The sequence below is a fragment of the Ranitomeya variabilis genome, chromosome 7, assembly GCF_051348905.1.
Source record: "Ranitomeya variabilis isolate aRanVar5 chromosome 7, aRanVar5.hap1, whole genome shotgun sequence".
NCBI lineage: Eukaryota > Metazoa > Chordata > Amphibia > Anura > Dendrobatidae > Ranitomeya > Ranitomeya variabilis.
Window position 1 is genome coordinate 24,298,370 of NC_135238.1, and position 24,123 is coordinate 24,322,492.

General features: G+C 45.4%; 1 protein-coding gene across 2 annotated transcripts in view; it reads left to right on the plus strand.

The window, feature by feature from the left end:
* LOC143785576 (uncharacterized) overlaps positions 1 to 15,708 on the plus strand; it is a 96,930-nt gene extending 81,222 nt beyond the window's left edge. Inside the window, exons 2-3 of one of the 2 annotated variants that reach the window (XM_077274557.1) lie at positions 2,517 to 2,627; positions 12,537 to 15,708. In XM_077274557.1, coding sequence (XP_077130672.1) covers positions 2,564 to 2,627; positions 12,537 to 13,936 — 1,464 coding nt within the window. In that variant the 5' untranslated portion in view covers positions 2,517 to 2,563 and the 3' untranslated portion in view covers positions 13,937 to 15,708. The remainder of the gene's footprint in view (positions 1 to 2,516; positions 2,628 to 12,536) is intronic. The other variant, XM_077274558.1, reaches the window with a different exon arrangement.
* Positions 15,709 to 24,123: the final 8,415 nt, after the last annotated feature.

Sequence of the window (24,123 nt, forward strand, 5' to 3'; positions counted from 1 at the left end):
ACAAAGGATTCCCACCCCCACTAGCTGTTGATATGCCGCCCTCTACAGGAAGACCCCCTGTGGATCCAAGCCATGCGGCCTGAGTTCTTTGTTTAGCCAGCTAGGATTTCATAAAGGAGTTATGGAAATACTATACGTCCTAGCTGTATATCGTATATATTTCATATATCCCCAGACCAGAGCAAACGCCTGTCTGGGTCTCGAGTCATTCTATCATGCATGGGAAGGGAGATATATAAAACAGCCACTAGCATCTAGGTATAATAAAGCATATACACCAAGCTAATACCACCACCCGGTATCACTGATCACATGATCAATATGATCACATGATCAATATGTAAAGTGGTACAAGGATGTGTGCAGCAACAGTTCAGTGCAACATGGGGAAATCAAAACAAGAAAAAAGAACCAAAATAATAAAAGTAACTTTATTGATGTAGCAATAAGTAAAAATTATTTAAAATTAGACCCAGGGAATGACAGTGACACACCAGAACAAGGGTGGAGCCACGATAAGTAGCCAGGCAAACCAGGCAAAGTCACAGGCAAGATCAAAATCTAAAAGTATGTAGGTCAGCTCAAAAGTGCAAGTGCATAGTGAGGTAGAGAATACCAACAAGAGTAAATGCAAAAAGGACATCTATCCAAATCAAGAGTATACCTAAATCATAAGCAAAGTGCATAAGGATAGGGTAACCATAATCAAAAAGTCATGTGGAGCAAAGACCGTAACAAAAGGTATATCAAAGCCTGAAAGTTTTACCCGGAGGAACCGTGGCGCTACCCACCCCAACGCGCGTTTTTGCAACAGTGCCTTCTTCCGGCATCTAGGTAGCAAAATTGTGTTTAGTCTTTGTAACAGAGGCCCAGTCGGATCCGATGGCGCCTGAACCGCTGCCCTAGGACCTCCCATAAAATAGTTATGATATTTCATAGGTTTAGGGAGATTTATCTCCAAACCTCCATGGGAGGAGATTTAGGTTAAGCCCAGAGGGCAGGAGGGGAGTGACCCATAGGGTTTAATGTTTGTGTGCAGCATTTCCTATAGCTTTCTCTCTGGGAAGTTGTGAGGACAAGTCACACACAGAGGGAACCACAAGCCTGTCGTGTGGCAGCCCTTCACCCGCAAGCCAGGCCTTTCATCTAACTGGTAACTGACTATATGTTCTGTTTATACCCTTTGTCCTACCACTATTGTACATGCATATCTGACCATTACATATGTTTAACCATTGTGTAAATATAGTGTATTGTCTAGTGTGCCCTTAATGCAGGGGTGGGGAACCTCGGTCCCCAGGGCCATTTACGGCCCTCGATGACCTTTTATCAGTCCCCCCGTTCAGATTTTCATGGACCGCATTCTTGGGCAGGGAGCTGTATTTTGATTGCTACCAGCTCATTAATTTCTTCTTACTCTGTTAGTACACACACACAGTGTTCACTAGTGAACACTGAAGGGCATGCAATGAAAGATTATGTCCTGACACCAGTGCCAGAGTCAGGATGTACTTTGTGGATGGAGTTTGTACGGCCCCCGAAGGATGGTATAAATATCCAAATGTCCCTTGGTACAAAAAAGATTCCCCACCACTGCCTTAAGGCAATTAAATATATAATTTAACCTTGGGCTGCTCTTTTATGTCCATTCATAAATCCACACATCTGTTTCTCGGCCTAATCTCAAATGCTTCTGGGGCGGCTTTCTGGCCCGATATAACCCTGTTAACGGACCAAGCATATATCGAACGAGAAACCGGTGGCCGTCCTCCCAGGCTGATAAGGTTCTGTTTCACTGGGGTTAGTGAAAGGGGCCTCTCAGCCTGTCAGGGTTGTGGCCGAGTGTAGTGCCACGTCAGTGACTTCGTGGGCCACCTTTTCTCACTCCTCGTACCTCCCTGGGCCCGTGTGGACAGCAGGAGGTGTATGTACAACTGTGCCAAGCTGACCTTACGTGTCCCTAGGGGATGCGGAACGTCACGTTGCTACAAGTGGGGAGACCTTACCACGTTATCCCGTTGACATAATATTGACGTCAGACGGTGTGGCTCCTTCACGTTCCCTCACATAAACATGTTTTATTTCTGTGGTTTAGACCATACTGTGCTGTGTGTAATTATTAAAAAGGGACCGATGATTTCTCTATCATGACATTTATATCATAAGGAAATGACATAATATAGTGTGTACCCCAAAATTACAAAACTTCCAGACAAGGCAATCTTTATATGATGAAAAATTGAAAATGTTAGGGAATCTGAAATGTGAAGACAAATTAATGAAGGAAATAATTTTGTGTAATGTAGTACACTTAGCGGACCCGGCTCCAGTGACCCCTGCTTCCATCACTAGGCGTTGCTGTACTGACGCTGAGGGCAGCACTGGTGATATTGGTGGTAGAGATCTCACAATCAAATGTCGGCTCAGATGCCACTCGAGTTTGTAGTAAAAGCATCTAAATTGAACATTCCACATGAGTTTTCCTTCTGTCTGTGACTTTTACATTATTTTCACAGTTTTGAAATCCTGCGAAAATCTCCTGAGAAATCATCCTAAAGCCATAATGGAGAAAGGAGAAAGTGATGTGCGGGGAGATGAGTGGCGGTGCAAAGAGGAAGTTCCTACAGGTAACCGTCCTGATGAGGAGTCAACACAAAATAAATAAGAGAAGAGTCACATTCTCCTCATTCACCAGAATAGACAATTCTAGGCTAGATGTTTTATATTACCGTATTTTTCGGACTATAAGACGCACCCAGGTTTTACAGGTGGAAAATAGGGAAAAAAAATATTTGACGCAAAAAAAGTGGTAAAATATTTAATAACATAAATAATATACTATTATATGTGGTGTTATTATATATAATAGTACGTTATTATGTTGGAAGCTACGGGTAGAAGATAGAGCTGCGTGACCAGTGTGGTGGCTGTAAAGTACTATATGAAGACTCTGGAGGGTGAGTATAAGAATGGGGGCACAGGGCTTATATTTAAAGCACCACTCCAGCACTAAAAAATAACACTGGAGTGCTGCTTTATGATCTCATGGGAGAACTATAACTCCCAGCATGTCCTGCAGTTCCTATAGCATGCTGGGAGTTATAGTTCACCACAGGAGTGGCAGAGTGCTTTATTGTGTGTTGTAAAGACTAACCTTTTAATTGTGCCAGCCAGTCACTGTGGTGAGGTAAAGAGCTGGAGCATCCCATGACTGCACACACAGAGCTCTCCCTCTTGTTGTCCCTCCACAGCTCAGGTCATAAGAGGAAGCCAGCAGATTCTAGTGTGGTGTCTGAAGGACCTGTGATGACATCAAGAAGAGGGAGGGCACTGTGCTGCCATGTGATGCTCCAGCCCGCCCACTTCATGACATCACACAGGTCCTTATGCCTCAGCATCCAGCACAGCCTGTCAGGTATGCGGCGATCTTGTCTCATCTGCCACCCTGCTGCTGCCTCCTCCATGGGACACACAGATCTCCCCAGCTGCTGCAGGAATCGAGCGCTGGGGAAACCATGTGTGTCCCTGTTTAAGTGAAGGACTATTCAATGGCTGCTCCCCGATCACTTCTCAGCTGACAGGTGGGCGGGGATGCGGCTAATGAATATTCACTGCTCTTTAATCATCGGGATCAAATGGTTTCCCCAGCGCTGCGACTGCAGCCGGACATTTTTCTGCCTCCTGTGAGTGGGATCACAGTGGATCCCACTCGCTGCTGCCACCCCCTCCCCACATGTTACATCCGGACCATAAGACGCACCCACACTTTCCTCCCAAATTTGAAGGAAAAAAAGTGTATCTTATGTTCCGAAAAATGCGGTATGTGTTTTCTTTGTTTGTTTTTTTTGTCCGTAGTGTCCGCAATTCAACGAAATTCAGATTATACATGGCGCTGTGTTTGATAACACCGGCTGTGAGTAGTAGTGTAGCATACCTATCAAATTCGATTATTTTGCTACTATTATATGATAGTATATTTCTCAATATTATGAAAAAATGACACTCATTGTATGAGTTTTAACGCCTTAATCCCATATGACGTACTATCCCGTCGAGGTGACCTGGGACTTAATTCCCAGTGACGGGATAGTACATCATATGCGATCGGACACGCTCACGGGGGGAGCGCGGCCGATCGCAGCCGGGTGTCAGCTGACTATCGCAGCTGACATCCGGCACTATATGCCAGGAGCGGTCACGGACCGACCCTGGCACAATAACCCCCGGCACACTGCGATCAAACATGATCGCTGTGTTCCGGCGGCATAGGGAAGCATCGCGCAGGGAGGGGGCTCCCTGCGTGCTTCCCTGAGACCCTCGGAGCAACGCGATGTGATCACGTTGCTCCGAGGGTCTCCTACCGTCTTCTCCCTGCAGGCCCCGGATCCAAAATGGCCACGGCATCCGGGTCCTGCAGGGAGGTGTCTTACCAGTGCCTGCTCAGAGCAAGTGCTGGTAAGCCGGCAGCCCCGCATGTCAGATCGCTGATCTGACACAGTGCTGTGCAAAGTGTCAGATCAACGATCTGACCCTATAACATGATGCCCCCCCTGGGGCAATGTTGTAAAGGAAAAAAAATATTCACATGTGTAAAAAAAAAAAAATCCTAAGTAAAGAAAAAAATATATATATTGTTCCCATAAATACATTTCTTTATCTAATTTAATAAAAAAAAAAACAATAAAAGTGCACATATTTAGTATTGCCGTGTCCGTAACGATCCCACCTATAAAACTGTCCTGCTAGTTAACCCCTTTAGTGAACACCGTAAAAAAAAAAAAACGAGGCAAAAAACAACGCTTTATTATCAAACTGCCGAACAAAAAGTGGAATAACACGCGATCAAAAAGACGGATATAAATAACCATGGTACTGCGGAAAACGTCATCTTGTCCCGCAAAAAACGAGCCGCCATACAGCATCATCAGCGAAAAAATAAAAAGTTATAGTCCTCAGAATAAAGCGATGCCAAAATAATTATTTTTTCTATAAAATAGTTTTTATTGTATAACAGCACCAAAACATAAAAAAATGATATAAATGAGATATCGCTGTAATCGTACTGACCCGAAGAATAAAACTGCTTTATCAATTTTACCAAACGTGGAATGGTATAAACGCTCCCCCTCCCAAAAGAAATTCATGAATAGTTGGTTTTTGGTCATTCTGACTCACAAAAATCGGAATAAAAAGTGATCAAAAAATGTTTCGTGCCCGAAAATGTTACCAATAAAAACGTCAACTCGTCCCGCAAAAAACAAGACCTCACATGACTTTGTGGACCAAAATATGGAAAAAATGTGGAGATGCAAAAACTATTTTTTGCAATAAAAAGCGTCTTTTAGTTTGTGACGGCTGCCAATCCTAAAAATCCGCTAAAAAACCCGCTATAAAAGTAAATCAAACCCCCCTTCATCACCCTATTAGTTAGGGAAAAATAATAAAATTTAAAAAATATATTTATTTCCATTTTCCCATTAGAGTTAGGGCTATAGTTAGCCTAGCTCTCCCGTGCGCCCAAACATGGGTTTACCCCAACATATGGGGTTTCAGCGTACTCAGGACAAATTGGACAACAACTTTTGGGGTCCAATTTCTCTTGTTACCCTTGGGAAAATAAAAATTTGGGGGCTAAAAAACAATTTTTGTGGGAAAAAAATGTTCTCACAACACATCTGGATAAGTTCCTTGGGGTGTCTAGTTTCCAATATGGGGTCACTTGTGGGGGATTTCTACTGTTTAGTTACATCCGGGGCTCTGCAAATGCAAGACCAATCTATCTAAGGCTACTTTCACACTAGCGTCGTTTGCAATACGTCCCAATGCGTCGTTTAGGAGAAAAAACGCATCCTGCAAAGTTGGTCTGCAGGATGCATTTTTTTCCCCATAGACTTACATTACCGACGCATTGCAATGTATCGCCACACGTCGCCAACCGTCGTGCGACGGTTCTGTCGTGTTTTGGCGGACCGTCGGCACAAAAACACGTTACATGTAACTTTTTTTGCGCGTCGTGTACGCCATTTTCGAGCGCGAATGCGCGGCCGAAGCTCTACCCCCTCCTCCCCGGACCTTACAATGGGGCAGCGAAAGCGTCGTAAGACTGCTTCCGCTGCCCACGTCGGGCATTATTTTCACAACGCGCGTCGGCACGTCAGGCTAGTGTGAAAGCAGCCTTAGTCTACATTCCAAATGGCGCTCTTTCCCTTCCGAGCTCTGCCCTGCGCCCAAACGGTGGTTCCTCCCCACATATGGGGTATCAGCATACTCAGGACAAATTGGACAACAACTTTTGGGGTCCAATTTCTCCTGTTACCCTTGGGAAAATACAAAAGTGGGGGCTAAAAAATAATTTGTGTGGAAAAAAAATGATTTTTTTATTTTCACGGCTCTGCGTTATAAACTGTAGTGAAACACTTGGGGGTTCAAAGCTCTCACAACACATCTAGATAAGTTCCTTATGGGATCTACTTTCCAAAATGGTGTCACTTTTGGGGGGTTTCAAAGTTTAGGCACATCAGTGGCTCTCCAAACGCAACATGGCGTCCCATCTCAATTCCTGTCAATTTTGCATTGAAAAGTCAAACGGCGCTCCTTCCCTTCCGAGCTCTGCCATGCGCCCAAACATTGGTTTACCCCCACATATGGGGTATCGGCGTACTCAGGACAAATTGTTCAACACCTTTTGGGGTCCATTTTTTCCTGTTACCCTTGGTAAAATAAAACAAATTGGAGCTGAAGTAAATTTTGTGTGAAAAAAAAGTTAAATGTTCATTTTTATTTAAACATTCCAAAAATTTCTGTGAAACACCTGAAGGGTTAATAAACTTCTTGAATTTGGTTTTGAGCACCTTGAGGGGTGCAGTTTTTAGAATGGTGTCACACTTGGTTATTTTCTATCATATAGACCCCTCAAAATGATTTCAAATGAGATGTGGTCCCTAAAAAAAATGGTTTCGTAAAAATGAGAAATTACTGGTCAACTTTTAACCCTTATAACTCCCTAACAAAAAAAGATTTTGGTTCCAAAATTGTGCTGATGCAAAGGAGACATGTGGGAAATGTTACTTATTAAGTATTTTGTGTGACATATCTCTGTGATTTAAGGGCACAAAAATTCAAATTTTTAAAATTGTGAAATTTTCGAAATTTTTCGCCAAGTTTTCATTTTTTTCACAAATAAACGCAAGTCTTATCGAATAAATTTTACCACTATCATGAAGTACAATATGTCACGAGAAAACAGTGTCAGAATCATCAGGATCCGTTGAAGCGTTCCAGAGTTATAACCTCATAAAGGGACAGTGGTCAGAATTGTAAAAATTGGCCCGGTCATTAACGTGCAAACCATCCTTGGGGCGTAAGGGGCTAAAAAAAACTGTTTTAAAGTAATTGCATCATAGACACAACCAAGAGTAGATTATACCAGAAAGCATAATAATCCCTGGGTTTATCTAATCATATATTTGCGCCAATGCTATGACTTCCTAATATGCGACCATACGGCTCCTCCCCTCTGCATGTAGCTGTCAGGGAGTGTGTGAGACGGACACCACCTAATAGCACTGACTGCTGAGCATTGCTCTAGGCATGAGTGGTAAAATATGAGAGTGTCCAATACTCTGTCACATGGAAGATGGGGTGCTAGTGGGCGACTTTAGGTAGTCCGTGAACAAAAGACGTAATTTTGACGTTGTTCACTCCTGGTATGCAATATATTATTATTATTTATTTATATAGCACCATTGATTCCATGGTGCTGTACATGAGAAGGGGTAAATTTATCGAATTTTGGTAAGCCTGTAAGCTCTATTTCATGCTTGGTCCTCGGTCATCTGGGAGTGAGGTACAGAGGGTAGGAATTGTTGTCTCCCTCCTTCAAGGAGACCCTCAATCCTGGGCCTTCTCATTCCAATCCGACTCATAGTCACTCCAGTTTATGCATGGATTTTTCAGGGCTCTTTGCCTCGTTTATTATGACCCGGACCGAGTCTCGGAATCTTAACTACGTAAGATCCAGCAGGGAGACCAACCGGCGGAGGAATTTTGTTCAGAATTCCGTAGATGGGCCACTGACACCCAGTGTAATGATCCCGCCCTTAAGAGTCAGTTTTGTCAGGGCTTATCTGAATGGTTAAAAGACGCATCTGCGGAGTCCGGCAGATTCACGGCCAGGAACGGAGCCTTATCAAATGCTGTCTGCAGGCTATCTGGTTAAAAACATGGTCAGGGGATACACAGTCTGAAAACTGAAAAAAGCTGTGTTCCATTCCCTTCTCGGGTGCCAGAGTGTTTGGCCCGGTTCTAGATGATATTCTAGAAAAGGCATCAGACAAAAAGATGGGGTTTTCAGAGGATAAACCAAAAAAGTACCAGCCCTTTCATACCCCCCAACCCTCCCAGAGGTCAGGTGGCTACAAAGGGAAGGGAAAGTCGTGTAGGTGGAGCTACCCCAAAGGAGGTAGGGGTATGGGCTCTATCTTTGGTTCAGGGTCAGGAAAGCCATGACGCTGTGAGAGTGGGGGTGGCGACAAAGATCATACTTGGAATGTTTTCTAGAGATCTCGGAAAATCAGTGGGTATTGGGGATAATCTCTTCAGATTACAGGATAGTTTACCCAGACCCCACCAGGAAGGTTCATTCTAACAAATTCCCATCTCCAGTTTTCGCTCCCCCATGTGATCCAATGTTCAGTATTTTCTAAAGATTGGAGCGATAGTTCCGGTTCTTGAGGAAGAAATGTTCAGAGGCCACTACTCTATTCTCTTCTCTATCAAAAAAACCCTCAGGAGAAAGTCACACAATATTAAATCTGAAACCCCTAAACCAATGTGTCAGGCACGAAAAATTGAAGATGGAATTAATCAGGTCCACAGCCCCCCTGATAAGCAAAGACACGGTAATGTGTACCCTGGATCTAAAGAACGCATACTGTCACATTCCCATCCATGCTTCCTCTCAACAGTATTGAAGGTTCCCTCTGAGGGTCCAAGGGCAGGACCTTCACTAACAGTTCCGTTGCCTTCCATTCGGTCTAGCTTCAGTGCACAGAGTGTCCAAACCGCTAGTGACAGAGGTGGTAGCCTATCTAAGGAAGGTAGATATCATAGTTCCCTAACTGGATGGCTTCCATATCATAGCCAGCTCCAGGGAAGAGCTTATGCAGAATTGTCAAACCTCAGTCTGCATGCTTCAAGATCTAGGCTGGGTGATAAATTGGAGGAAGTCGGTTCTCTCTCCAGAATCCAGGAAAAATTTCCTGGAGTTCTCCTAGACTCTCACCTATAAACATCTTTTTTACCAGCAGAGAAGCAAGCCTCAATATGGGGCAGGATCCGTCAGTTTTCAGAGAGCCGTTATTCCATCAGAGAGGCGATGAGGATCCTGGGACTGATGACGTCCTGGATCCCCTGTGTTCGGTGGAGTCAGTTCCACTCCCAGGGACAACAGGAGGCCATTTTATCTGCCTGGGACAGACACCAGCTATCCCTGGATGGTGGACCATTCCAGAAAACCTCCAGATCGGAGTCCCCTGCCTTATTTTCCCCTGCGCGGTGATTACCATCGATGCGAGTCAACTAGACTGGGATTGAAGGATTGCTTCAAAGAGTACCACACATCCACAAATTAATTAAAATTATTTTTACCTTGTTGACACAACACACTTTTATAATCTGATGTTCTCCGCATAACTTACATATAACACCACATTATAAATTCGTACTCCAGTAAAACCAAAAGCATTATAATCATTACCATAAAACTATGCCTCTAGATAAATTACTTTCAGTGCTTTAGTTTCCAAAATGGGGTCAATTGTGGGGGATTTCCACTGTTTAGGCACATCATGGGCTCTGCAAATGCAATGTGACTCCCGCAGACCATTCCTTCAAAGTCTGCATTCCAAAATGTCACACATTCCCTTCCGAGCCCTGACGTGCGCCCAAGCAGTGGTTTTCCCCCACATACGGGGTGGCTGCGTACTCCAGAGAAATTGAAGAACAACTGTTGCAGTCCATTTTCTCCTGTTACCCTTGTCAAAATTAAAAAAAATTGGGGCTAAAAGATCATTTTGTGTTTTTTTTTTTTTTTTTTTTTTTTAATCTTGACTGCTCTGTGTTATAAACATCTGAGAAGCACCTGTGGGTTCAAATTCCTCACCACACATCTAGATTATATATCACTATATCATAATCACTGTTGATCTAGCCTCTTAGACCCATTCTAAGCAATTGCATGCTAATTTTCCTTGTGATATACGACTATGACTACCATGGTCAGGGATAGCTATTGAGACTAAAAGGCTGGAGGGACTGCCCCAATATAAACATTCCCTACTACCAACGTTGAGAGGGGACGCAGCATTGAACATTAGGGAGCCAACCTCCGCTGGTAGGTACGGCTACAGCAAATAAGGGATCTACTAGGGTCAGTATAGGATTGACACTATACCCCACTCAATCCCTGCTTTATAATTGTCGTTTTCTGACATTCCCTCCCCTATCTAAAGGGCTCGGGAGGTGTTTTCTAGAACTTATTTTCTTATGAATGATTTAATAATTACTCTTAATTTAAATAATTAAAAGTTAAATTTTATAGGGTTTTTTGTTCAATTTGGTGTATTTGTTCAGAATATTTAACCATTGAATATTACATGGTTTTCTCCTTCCCTTAAGAGCCCTGCCGTTCACCCAAAGGCCAGTCTCACACGTCCAGATAATTCCGGTACCGGAGAAAACGGTACCGGAGTTATGTGTGTCCGTGTGCTCACGTGGCACACGTGCGGCAGCCGTGTGCCGCCCGAGGACCACACGGACCGTGCAGGAGAGACAGCGCTACAGTATGCGCTGTCCCCCCTGCGTGTGGTGCTGAAGGCGGCATTCATCTCTTGTCCCCTGCTGCGCTCGCGGGAGAGAAGAGATGAAAAATCAATTTTTTTTGTTAAAAATAAAGATTGGGGGTCCCCCCCCCCCCCCCCCCCCGTGCGCCTGCCCACTTGCAGGGAAATACCCAACTCCCGCGATGCCTCCTCTCAGCGCCGGCAGCCTGTCCTGTGTGAGTGGTCACGTGGTACCGCTTATTACAGTGATGAATATGCGGCTCCACCCCTATGGGAGGTGGAGCCGCATATTCATCACTAATGAGTGGTACCACGTGACCGCTCACACAGGACAAGCTGCCGGCACTGAGAGGAGGCATTGCGGGAGCTGGGTATTTCTCTGCAAGCGGGCGGGTGCGCGGGAGGTGACCCCAAACTTTATTTTTAACAAAAAAAAAAAACTTGATCTTTCATCCCTTCTCTCCTGCAAGCGCTGCTTTTAGCCGAGCAGGACAGAAGGGATGAATGCCGGCTTCAGCACCACACGCAGGGGACAGCCCTTAACTGTAGCGCTGTTTCTAGTGCGGTGGTACGTGCACACTGCTTTCCGACGCTTTGCGGACTGTGCTGCCGGAGAAAAACGGACATGTTTTGCACATGGACACACGGTCCGTGAAAACACGCAGGCATGTGCATAGACCCATGCATTTGTCAGTGTCTTCAGTACGTGAGGAAACTGTCACTACATGTACCGAAGCCACTGACATTTGAAACCGGCCAAACAGTGCGAATATACTCGTTGCTTGGGTTTTCCCGAGCACTCTCGGGTGGTCTCTGAGTATTTGTGACTGCTCGGAGATTTAGTTTTCCTTGCCGCAGATGCATGATTTGTGGCTACTATACAGCTTGATTACATGTGGGATTCCCTAGCGACCAGGCAACCCCCACATGTACCTTAGGCTGGCTAGCAGCCGTAAATCGTGCAGCTGGGTCAGCAAAAACGAAATCTCCGAGCAGTCACAAATACTCGGAGACCACCCGAGCGTGCTCGGGGAAACCCGAGCAATGAGTATACTCGCTCATCACTATTAACCCTTTCACGACATGCCCCGTACTACTAGTACAGCGCATGTTGTGTCTCCCCTTTGATGTGGGCTCCGACGGTGAGCCCACATCAAAGTCGCAACATGTCAACTGTTTTGGACAGTGAAAAACAGTGGCCTTGTCAGGAAGGTGAAAACAGGCTATGGGATTAAGGGGTTAAATATGTAGTTATAGGTATATGTTTTTTATTTTGTTTTTTTTCATACTTAATAAAAAACAAAAACATTTTTCTCTTCGCTCCTCTATGGGACTTGTAACTTTATAAACCCTGATCACTGTTATAATACATTGCAATGCATCACATCTTCAGTTATACACTGACCCAAGCTCCATAGACCTTGCTATTGCCATAGTCTTTGGAGCTTGCTGTAGCTTGGTGACCCAGATGTCGTCATGACGACCCCAGTCACATCTTTTTGTGTTCTAAATGCTGCGATCAGTATCGATAGCAGTATTTAGGGGGTTAAAGTGCCACTTACTGCTGGGTCTCGGCTTTATGTAGTACATTGCTATATACCTTATAATCTGTATGGAATTTTATATGTTTACTTTTTTTTGTACAGTTTCAGATATAGATGAATGTAATTTTTAAGTTTACTTTGTTCTTGGCAGATGATTGGACCAACAGCTCTGCAGGAAATCTGATGTCTTCTTATTTTAAAGCAGAAGATGATAGCTTCAAACAGGAAACATATGAAGAGCATAGCAACTCTGCAGAACATCTGATATCTTCATATTTTAAAGCAGAAGATGATAGCTTCAAACAGGAAACATATGAAGAGCATAGCAACATCTCAGATATACCCTCACCCCTTCATATCAAAGAACTATCATCTGACCCTTCTAAAGTACCATCTCCTAATTCATCACAGACTTTTAAGCAAAATAAAATAGAGCCCACAAGAAAGAAGACAATTTCATGCTCAGAATGTGAGAAATGTTTTACAAATAAAAGGAATCTTGCTACACATAGAAAAATTCACACAGGAGATATGCCATTTTCATGCTCAGAATGTGGGAAATGTTTTACTTATAAATCTCATCTTATTATCCATGAGAGAATTCACACCGGAGAGAAGCCATTTTCATGTTCAGAATGTGGCAAATGTTTTACTAAGAAATCTCATCTTATTAGCCATGAGATTGTTCACACCGGAGAGAAGCCATTTTCATGCTCAGAATGTGGGAAATGTTTTTCTTACAAATCAGTTCTTGTTAACCATAAGAGAATTCACACTGGAGATAAACCATATTCATGTTCAGAATGTGGGAAATGTTTTATTAAAAACTCACATCTTGTTAGCCATCAGGGAATTCACACAGGAGTGAAGCCATTTTCATGCTCAGAATGTGGGAAATGTTTTACATATAAATCAGCTCTTTTTGCACATCAGAAAATTCACGCAGAAGGAAAGCCATTTTCATGTTCAGAATGTGAAAAATGTTTTACTAATAAATCTCATCTTATTATACATGAAAGAATTCACACCGGAGAGAAGCCATTTTCATGTTCAGAATGTGGCAAATGTTTTACTAAGAAATCTCATCTTACTAGCCATGAGATTGTTCACACCGGAGAGAAGCCATTTTCATGTTCAGAATGTGGCACATGTTTTACTAAGAAATCTCATCTTACTAAACATGAGAGACATCACACCGGAGAGAAGCCATATTCATGTTCGGAATGTGGGAAATGTTTTTCTTACAAATCCGTTCTTGTTGTACATGAGAGAATTCACACAGGAGAGAAGCCATATTCATGTTCAGAATGTGGGAAATTTTTCACAGATAAATCATCTCTTGTTACACATCAAAGAATTCACACTGGAGAGAAGCCATTTTCATGTTCAGAATGTGGGAAATGTTTTTCTAACAAAGGCGAGATTTTTGTTCACAAGAGAATTCACACTGGAGAGAAGCCATATTCATGTTCAGAATGTGGGAAATGTTTTATTAAAAAATCACATCTTGTTAGCCATCAGAGAACTCATAGTCGGAAGAAGCCATTTTAACCCCTTAGTGACCAAGCACAAATATGACATGTATCACATTATTGTGGTCAAAACAATTTTTTAACATATTAGTTATCGCAGAGTATTTTTTTTTCCAGACACATTGTACTTTGTTATTAACTTTGGGTGTGGTGGGTTCTCCCGGGTTATATCCTCAAGGTAACTATACCATTTGCATAACTATGTCCATTTAACCCCTTTCTGACTTCTGACGGGATAGTACGTCCAACGTCTGAAGCCCTGCTTTGAGGTGGGTTCCGGCGGTGAGCCCACCTCAAAGCCACGACATGTCAGCTGTTTTCAACAGCTGACATGTGCCCGTAATAGGCACGGGTGGAATCGCGATCCACCCGCACCTATTAACTAGTTAAATGACTCTGTCAAACTCTGACAGCGGCATTTAACAAGCGCTTCCGGCCATAGGGCCAGAAATACGCGCACTGTAAACCCCCCGTCACGTGATCGGGGGTCAGCAGTGCTTGACAACCAGAGGTCTCCTGAAGACCTCTATGGTTGTTGATGCCAGATTACTATGAGCGCCACCCTGTAGCAGTGCTGTAATTCGGCTACATAGAGGTGATCTGAGCATTGCCTCTATATAGCAGAGGCAATCGAGTTGAGGCAGCTTCTAGCCTCCCGTGAAGGCTATTGAAGCATGCCAAAAAAAAAAAAAAAGTATTTAAAAATATGAAAAAAATAAAAAAAAACATAAAAGTTCAAATCACCCCCCTTCAAAATAAAACAATAAAATCAAATATACACATATTTGGTATCGCCTTACTCAGAATCGCCCGATTTTATCAATAAAAAAAAAAGGATTAACCTAATCGCTAAATGGCGTAGCGAGAATAAAAATCGACATGTCAGAATTACGTTTCTTTGGTCACCGCAACATTGCATTAAAATGTAATAGCGGGCGATCAAAAGAACGTATCTGCACAAAAGTGGTGTCATTAAAAATGTTAGCTACCTCTTTGGAAGGTGGAGCCGCATATGCATCCCTGTAATGAGCGGCACCACGTGACCGCTCACACAGCACAAGCTGCGGCGCTGAGAGGAAGCATCGCGGGAGCTGGGTGAGTATTTTAATGCCAGTGGGCGGGCTGACAGGGGGTGGGAGGCGGGAGATAACCAGGAACTTTATTTTAAACACAAAAAAAAAACAACAAAACAATGATTTTTCATTCCTTCTCTCCAGCGAACGCTGCTGGGGAGAAGGAATGAATGATGGCTTCAGCACCACACGCTGGGGACAGCGCTTAAGTCTAGCGCTGTCTCCTGCACAGTCCGTGTGGTCCTCGGCACACGGACGGCATCCGTGTGCGGTACGTGTTGACATGCACCCATTGACTTTAATGGGTTCGTGTGATCCGTGCGCTCCCACGAACACTGACATGTCTCCGTGTTTTTCAAACGGACACACGGTCCGTGAAAACACGCTGACATGTGCAGAGACACATTGATTTTAATGTGTCTACGTGAGTCAGTGTCTCGGGTATGTGAGAAAACTGTCACCACACTTACCGGAGCCACTGATGTGTGAAACAGGCCTAAAACATTTTGTCTGCACTGAACAATGATGTATCATGCACCTGATCTTGTATGTGCATAATAGGATAAAACAATCATATCTTTAAGTATACACATATATACCTGTATGTGTATGAGGTTTACTGTCCCGGTTATACCCACCTCTTTTTTCTGTATTTGTGGCTATCACCCCAAGTTTTTAGCAATTTTGTTATATTTTTCAATAAAGATCATTACTGTTATTTAACGCCTGCCTGGCTGTGAGTAAAGTTTTTTCTTCTACTATGTTTCTGCTTTATGGCCCTGTATGCAGGAAAATATTTGGTGTCTTTTTATTATTAACTCCTTAAAGACTAGGGGTATTTTTGGTTTTGCATTTTCATTTTTTTTTTCATTTTTTTGGAGAAAATGGCCATGTGAGGGCTTGTTTTTGCGGGAAAAGTTGTACGACACCATTGGTTTTACCATGTCGTGTACCATAAAATGTTCCTGTATTTGATTTTTGTTGCCCGACCTGGGAACTTTGCTTTGAGCATCCAGTTGCCTTGCCCTGTTGTCTTGATCTGCTACTTTCCCAAAATTTTGATCTCGGACCTTGACCTGACTACACCTCTGCCTTACCCCTCCATTTATGACGAGCCCTCTTGGTATCTGACCATGGACCTCTTGCTACCCAACCTCATGGCTTGTCCGCATCACATATACATTGAAAAATAATAATAGAAATACAATATACAGTAATATAGAATATATACAATAATTATCAATAAGAATGAGAAGAGTTCAAGTGTGTGTATATATAAACATAAAATATATAAACATAGGAAAAAAACATACATAATTGAAAATTGGAACAGCACTTTACCAATAGGTGGGTGCATACCTCCCAGACACAATATCCAAGACTTGCCTCAATCCAGACATAGGGAAAAAAAAAAAATAAAAAAAAAAATATATATTTATATATATATATATACTAGATGGTGGCCCGATTCTAACGCATCGGGTATTCTAGAATATGCATGTCCACGTAGTATATTGGCCAGTCAGGTAGTATATTGCCCAGCGACGTAGTATATCGCACAGCCCATGTAGTATATAGCACAGGCCATGGAGTATATTGCAGAGCCCACGTAGTATATAGCACAGGCCACAGAGTAAAGTGCAGAGCCCACGTAGTATGTAGCACAGCTCACGTAGTATATAGCACAGGCCACGGAGTATAGTGCAGAGCCCACGTGGTATGTAGCACAGCCCACGGAGTATATTGCCCAGCCACGTAGTATATAGAACAGGCCACGGAGTATATTGCACAGCCCACGGAGTATATTGCACAGCCATGTAATATATACTAACCCGTCCGCAGCTGTCACCGCCGCATGTGCTGCCCTGTTTCCTGCTGTCGCGGCCGTCATCAATGACTGTGGCCGTCATTACTGACCACGGCCGCTAATTTAGTCCCGGCTTTTGGCCGCAGTAGGCCCAACAGCGCCCATGGTCCCGGCCGGCTCCGCCTTCCTCACGGCGACTCTGCCCCTTTTGTAGCGCTTCTGGACGGTCCTGTACGGAGTGGGAGAGGACTCGCTCTGCATACATCCTGGCCTCTCCTGCCCTTTTGTCTCCGCTCACTGGCTGGCCGCGACACGCGGCCTCTAGGTTAGTCCCAGGCTTTTGCCGCAGTAGGCCCAACAGCGCCCATGGTCCTGGCCAGCTCCACGCTCCTCATGATGACTCCGCCCCCTTTGCAGCGCTTCTGATTGGGCCTGTAGAGAGTGGGCGGGGACTCGCTTTGCAAACTTCCTGGCCTCCCCTGCCCTTTTGTCTACGCCCACTGGCTGGCCACGACCAATGAATATCCGCGACAGACAGAAAGACGGAAGTGACCCTTAGACAATTATATAGTAGATATATATATATATTATACACACTAAAATGAAAAATGGGACAAGCAGCGTGGCTGGGATAACTCTTCCCTGCACTCTCCGTCAGGACCTTACACTCCACCCTTGGTTGTGAAGGCCGACGAGACAAACTCTTCGCAACCACCATTGATGCCAGCAGACTGCAGCCCCCTGAGTTGAAGCTGCGAGAATGTTTGAGGAAAACCCCAAGTGTGTGAAGAAGATAATTTTTGGTGGCCCAGGAGAGCCTGCGGCTGTTTTTTTTTTTTTTTTGTCATTTTTGGCAACCGTTAAAACAAATCACTATATAAATACTGAGGTGAGAGAGTCCTAAATGTATATATGTATAAATGTACTGGGCACCTACAAAACTGCCGGCCATTACAGGCTTCAGTACTACTGACCCATCCCTTGTGAATGCCCCTGTGTGCAGAGTAACAGACAAGAAGCCCATTTTCATCATGGGCAGCATCTATGTCCCAGGAGCCGCAGCTCATCAGCGATCTCTCATTGACTACAGTCACCACGATTCTGCTCTTCCTCACCTCAGGCAACAGAAGCTGTAAATACGAACCTGCTGACAAGAGAGAACTGAAGGGATCAAAGGTAATAAAGGATCTGCATGAGGTTATTGGTACCTAGTGGGATCTTATTTCCTTTAGGACAGTTTTTGGTGGGAAAGTTTCCCTCCACAGAAGGTCTGGACTTTCCCTTGGTTGGTGGAAAGATTAGTTGTTTAGGGTAGCGACAGATAGTAATTGGGTGATGATTTGACCAATGACGTGGCTGTTGCAAGGGAATTTAGTTCAGGTAGCAACTGGCAGCGATTGGCTGATTGTTTGACCTATGAGGCTGCTGTTGCAGGGGTGTACCTACTTAGTAGACACTAGAAATTATAGGTTGCTTCCAGGATGGATGTCATTTCCAGGGGCCTGTTCTGACTTAGCAAAGGAAGGAAGAAAAGCCGCCATTAGCCATTTGTCTCAGCAGTCTGATGTCGGCATCTGCCAGCTGCTGGGAGCAAAGTCACAGTCCTCAGTGACAAACAGGAGTGTTTATTAATTAACGGGTTGATGTCTTCTTACATTTTTGGTTGAGGGGGCCAGATATTTGGGGGGTCAATATTTGTTTGATCCGGGAGCTTTGGAGGGGTTAATGAATGTTTGTGGGCTCTGGTTGGACTCCCAGGGGGGGTTATTGCACGCTTGTGGAGTCTGGTGGGCACCGGTGGGGGGATAATGCACACTTGTGGGGTCTGGTGGGCTCCCGGGGGTGTTAATGTAAGCTTGTGGGGTCTGGTTGGGCTTCCGGGGGGGAATAATGCACACTTGCGGGATCTGGATGAGGTCCTGGGTAGATTATTGCATGCTTGTGGGGTCTGGTTTGGCTCCCAAGGGGGATGGGGGGGTAATGCAAGCTTGCAGGGTCTGGTTGGCTCCTGGGGAGGTGTTAATGCACGCTTATGAGGTCTGGTTGGGCCCTGGGGGGTTTATGGTTGGGGAGAAGTGCCATCTGGTGAGGGGTTACGCTTGGGGGTGTCCGATGGGGGTTTATGCTTAAGGGGGTGGACGTCCGATGGGGTTTATGCTTAAGGGGGTAGACGTCCGATTGGGGTTTATGCTTAAGGGGGTGGACGTCCATTGGGGGTTTATGTTTAAGGGGGGGTGGAGAGATGAAGGTCTGATGGGGGCTTTATGCGTAAGGGAGTGGTGAGATGGAGGTCCAATGGGGGCCTTATGCTTAAGGGGTGGACGTCTGATGGGGGCTTTATGCTTAAGGGGGTGGACATCCGATGGGGGATTTATGCTTAAGGGGTGGATGTCCGATGGGGCTTTATGCTTAAGGGGGTGGACGTCCGATGGGGCTTTATGCTTAGGAGGATGGACATCCGATGGGGGCTTTATGCTTAAGGGGGTGGACGTCTGATGGGGCTTTATGCTTAAGGGGGTGGACGTCCGATGGGGGCTTTATACTCAAGGGGGTGGTGAGATGGAGGTCCAATGGGAGCTTTATGCATAAGGGGGTGGTAAGATGGAGGTCCAATGGGGGCTTTATGTGTATGGAGGTGGTGAGATGGAGGTCCAATGTGCGCAGTGGGGGCTTCATGCTTAAGTGGGATGGACATCCGATGGGGGCATTATGCTTAATGGGGGTGGACGTCCAATGGGGGTTTTATGCTTGATGGGGTTGATGTCCGATGGGGGCTTTATGCTTAAGGGGGTGGACATCCGATGGGGGCTTTATGCTTTAGGGGGGTGGACGTCCCATGGGGGTTTTATGCTTAAGGGGGATGGATGTCTGATGGGGGTATATGCTTAAGAGGGGTGGTGAGATGGAGGTCCGATGGGGGTATATGCTTAAGGGGGATGGGTGGACATCCTATGGGGGGCTTATGCTTGGGGTGTGGACCTCCGATGGGGGTTTATGCTGGGAGGGTGGATGTCCGATGGGGGTTTATGATGGGGCGGGGTTGGGCGTCCAATGGAGTTTATATTGGCTGGTGAGTCCTATGGGGGCTTATGTTTAGGAGGTTGGGTTTATGCAATGCACTCATCAATGGAATAATGCAAAATTAGAATACACTAATCTATACAAATGAGCACATTGCAAAACTCCAAGAAAGTGAATGGTCTGCTGCCAGCCCTAATGAGATCTCTACCACTATATAAATAAGATCAAAGAAAGTAGAGAGCTGGACAAAAAGCCCTGTAAAACATATCAGAACTGTTACCAAGTGAAGCACCAGCCGGTAGTATAAAAGGGATGCTAGGCAGCTAAATAGCCATCTGGAGATAAAGTGCGATGTGCAGCCCAGAGGCAAGTGCCCCACGTGTATCGACACTATTGAGTGTCTTCCTCAGAGGTGTCTGTAGCACAGTGCATGAAAATAATATAGGGTATTTAGCTAACATGTTTTTTATAAAAAAAAAAAAAAAGCTGAAGCCATTCCACCTCTTGACGGTGACCGTAATTGGGACAGTCCTAACTCTAATATTAAAAACCTTACTGTTTTGTCAAGTGACATTCATGTGGATAAGGGCCGAGAAGGATTGGGCCCAACTAGTGGACACACAACCAAGGGGAACCGCATCAATGAATATATTAAAGGGAACCTGTCACCCCCAAAATGGCTGGTGAGGTAAGCTCACCGGCATCAGGGGCTTATCTACAGCATTCTGTAATGCATTCTGTAATGCTGTAGATAAGCCCCCAATGTTACCTGAAAGAGGAGAAAAAGACGTTATATTACACTCACCCAGGGGAGGTCCCACTGCGGTCTGGTCAAATGGGCGTCTCCGGTCCGCTCCGGCGCCTCCCATCTTCATTCCATGACGTCCTCTTCGGGTCTTTACGCCGCGGCTCCGGCGCAGGCGTACTTTGCCCTGTTGAGGGCAAAGTACTGCAGTGCGCAGGCGCCGGAAAGGTCAGAGGCCCGGCGCCTGCGCACTGCAGTACTTTGCTCTGCCCTCAACAGGGCAGACAAAGTACGCCTGCGCCGGAGCCGCGGCGTAAAGAACCGAAGAGGATGTCATGGAATGAAGATGGGAGGCGCCGGAGCGGACTGGAGACACCCATCCGACCGGACCGCCCCTGGGCGAGTATAATCTAACGTCTTTTTCTCCTCTTTCAGGTAACATTGGGGGCTTATCTACAGCATTACAGAATGCTGTAGATAAGCCCCTGATGCCGGTGAGCTTAACTCACCAGCCATTATGGGGGTGACAGGTTCCCTTTAAGGTTTTTAATATTAGAACTGTTCCAGTTAGGGTCACTGTGACGTGGTGGGAAGGATTTTGCTTTTTTTTTTCTTTTTATCAAAACACGTGTTCACTAAGTACCCTATATTTTCATGCACTATTGCTGTTTATTTATTTACTGCAGGGTATTCAATCATTATGTTTCTCCTCCCCCCATATAAAGTATGACCACTACCCGTATGCCCTTATATATGCAATATTCTAGAATGCTAATCTTCATAATGTTAAAAAAACTCGTATGTTAGACTTGCGTACGGGGCGGACCCATCCAATGGGTTTCGCTCGTCTTAATCTGGTGCCTCCTCCTCTTCTATCATCGTCCTTCTTTGAGTCGATTACGCGTCCTACGTCATCCACACAGTGTCTTCCATCGCGCTTCGGTGCAGGCGGATTTCTTTCTGCGCTTTGCAGTACTTTGTTTTGTGTTCGACAGGTCAGAGACGTGTTCCTGCACAAAAGCGTGATGGGCAGAGGCATAGCTAGGGTTTTGGTTCAGGGGGTGCGAAACTTCTGAGTGGGCCCCTAACCAGGTAACCTTGATTACAATTCGGTGACGTGCCCTAATAGTGGAGGAGAACCTCAGCAGATGTCCGCGCTATTACTGAAGTTAATCTCTATATAAAGACCAATATGGATATTACCGCCATGTGGTCAGTGGTAAATACCAGCCCTACAGAACATATAAAAGATCACTACACAGTTACAGGTAATGACTTACCGCTGACGTTCTTTCTGATGGAATTGTTCACTTTTCCCATCTTTTCCATCTGGCCCAGACCGACATGACAACAGCAAAGACACATTTCACTTCTCACATTCCAGCCCCATCACTATCTATCTCCATCCTGCACAAAGGCCTCATCCTGCTGATACCCCAATACTGAGCCGCTGCTGGCGTATGTGTCCCTATTACTGCACCTGATACCCCAATACTGAGCCGCTGCTGCCGTATGTGTCCCTATTACTGCACCTGATACCCCAATACTGAGCCGCTGCTGCCGTATGTGTCCCTATTACTGCACCTGATACCCCAATACTGAGCCCCTGCTGCCGTATGTGTCCCTATTACTGCACCTGATACCCCAATACTGAGCCGCTCCTGCCGTATGCATCCCTATTACTGCCCCTGCTGTGTGGTTCTATGTACCTTCTAAGTTCTAAAGCAACTCTCTATAATATAGTAATGCCAAGTGCAAGAGCCCTAGAAAATAGTGCCCACATTTTGCCCCCTAGAAAGTCATATTGCCCTGTGTGCTCCTTTGATAGCCACAGTAACCCGAGTTCCCCTATAACAGTAAGTGCCCACTTTACATTTAATAATGCCCCGAGTCTCCCCCCTGTACAGCTCCCCTATACACAGCATGATGCTCTCTTATACACAGTATAATGCCCCCTCACTGTATAGTACCACCCACACAGTATACTGACCCCTTAGTAGCCCCCAAACTGTTTGATGGCTCCAACAATGTATAATGACCCCCACACTGTAATCTCCATACTGTATGATGGCCCCCTAGATAGCCTCCATATACAGTAGCATAATGCACCAAATAGTCCACAATATAGTATAATGCACTCCCCATAGGCAGACTCTATAGTATAAGGCAGCCCCCATAGGCAGACACTGTAATATGGCAGCACCCCCATATAGGCAGACCCTGTAATAAAGCAGTACCCCCATAGGCAGACTCTGTAGTATAAGGCAGCATCCCCATAGGCAGACCCTGTAATAAGGCAGCACCCCCATAGGCAGACCCTGTAATAAGGCAGTACCCCATAGGCAGACCCTGTAATAAGGCAGCCCCCATAGTCAGACCCTGTAATAAGGCAGCACCCCCATAGGCAGACCCTGTAATAAGGCAGCCCCCCCAGTCAGACCCTGTAATAAGGCGGCACCCCTATAGGCAGACCCTGTAATAAGGCAGCCCTCATAGTCAAACCCTGTAATAAGGCAGCACCCCTATAGGCAGACCCTGTAATAAGGCAGCCCCCATAGTCAGACCCTGTAATAAGGCAGCCCCCCCATATTCAGACCCTGTAATAAGGCAGCCCCCCCATAGTCAGACCCTGTAATAAGTCAGCACCTCTATAGGCAGACCCTGTAATAAGGCAGCCCCCATAGTCAGACCATGTAATAAGGCAGTACCCCCATAGTCAGACCCTGTAATAAGGCAGCCCCCATAGTCAGACCCTGTAATAAGGCAGTACCCCCATAGTCAGACCCTGTAATAAGGCAGCCCCCCCATAGTCAGACCCTGTAATATGGCGGCACCCCTATAGTCAGGCCCTGTAATAAGGCAGCCCCCTGATAGTCAGACCCTGTAATAAGGCAGCCCCCCCATAGTCAGACCCTGTAATAAGTCGGCACCCCTATAGGCAGACCCTGTAATAAGGCAGCCCTCATAGACCCTGTAATAAGGCAGCCCCCATAGTCAGACCGTGGAATAAGGCAGCACCCCCATAGTCAGACCCTGTAATAAGGCAGCCCCCCATAGTCAGACCCTGTAATAAGTCGGCACCCCTATAGGCAGACCCTGTACTAAGGCAGCCTCCATAGTTAGACCCTGTAATAAGGCAGCACCCCATAGGCAGACCCTGTAATAAGGCAGCTGGTTCCTGCGCTGCTCCTGCTGATCTCCTGACAGCGGGCACCGGCCAGTGACGTCATCGCGCCCGCTGTCAGTATCGGCGATGTCAGACGCCGACACTGATGGGGATGATGAGAGAAGGAACGTAGCGCTCCTTCTCCCATCAATGCGATCAGCTGTATCGGCTAAATTCAGTTTCCCTAGCCACACCCAGACCTGATTACTGCCACACCTGTTCGCAATCAAAAAATCACTTAAATAGGACTTGTCTGACAAAGTGAAGTAGAAGTCATGCTGCGATCTGAAGAAAGTCATGAACAAATGAGAAGCAAAGTAATTGAGATCTATCAGTCTAGAAAAGGTTATAAAGCCACTTATAAAGCTTTGGAACTCCAGCGAACCACAGTGAG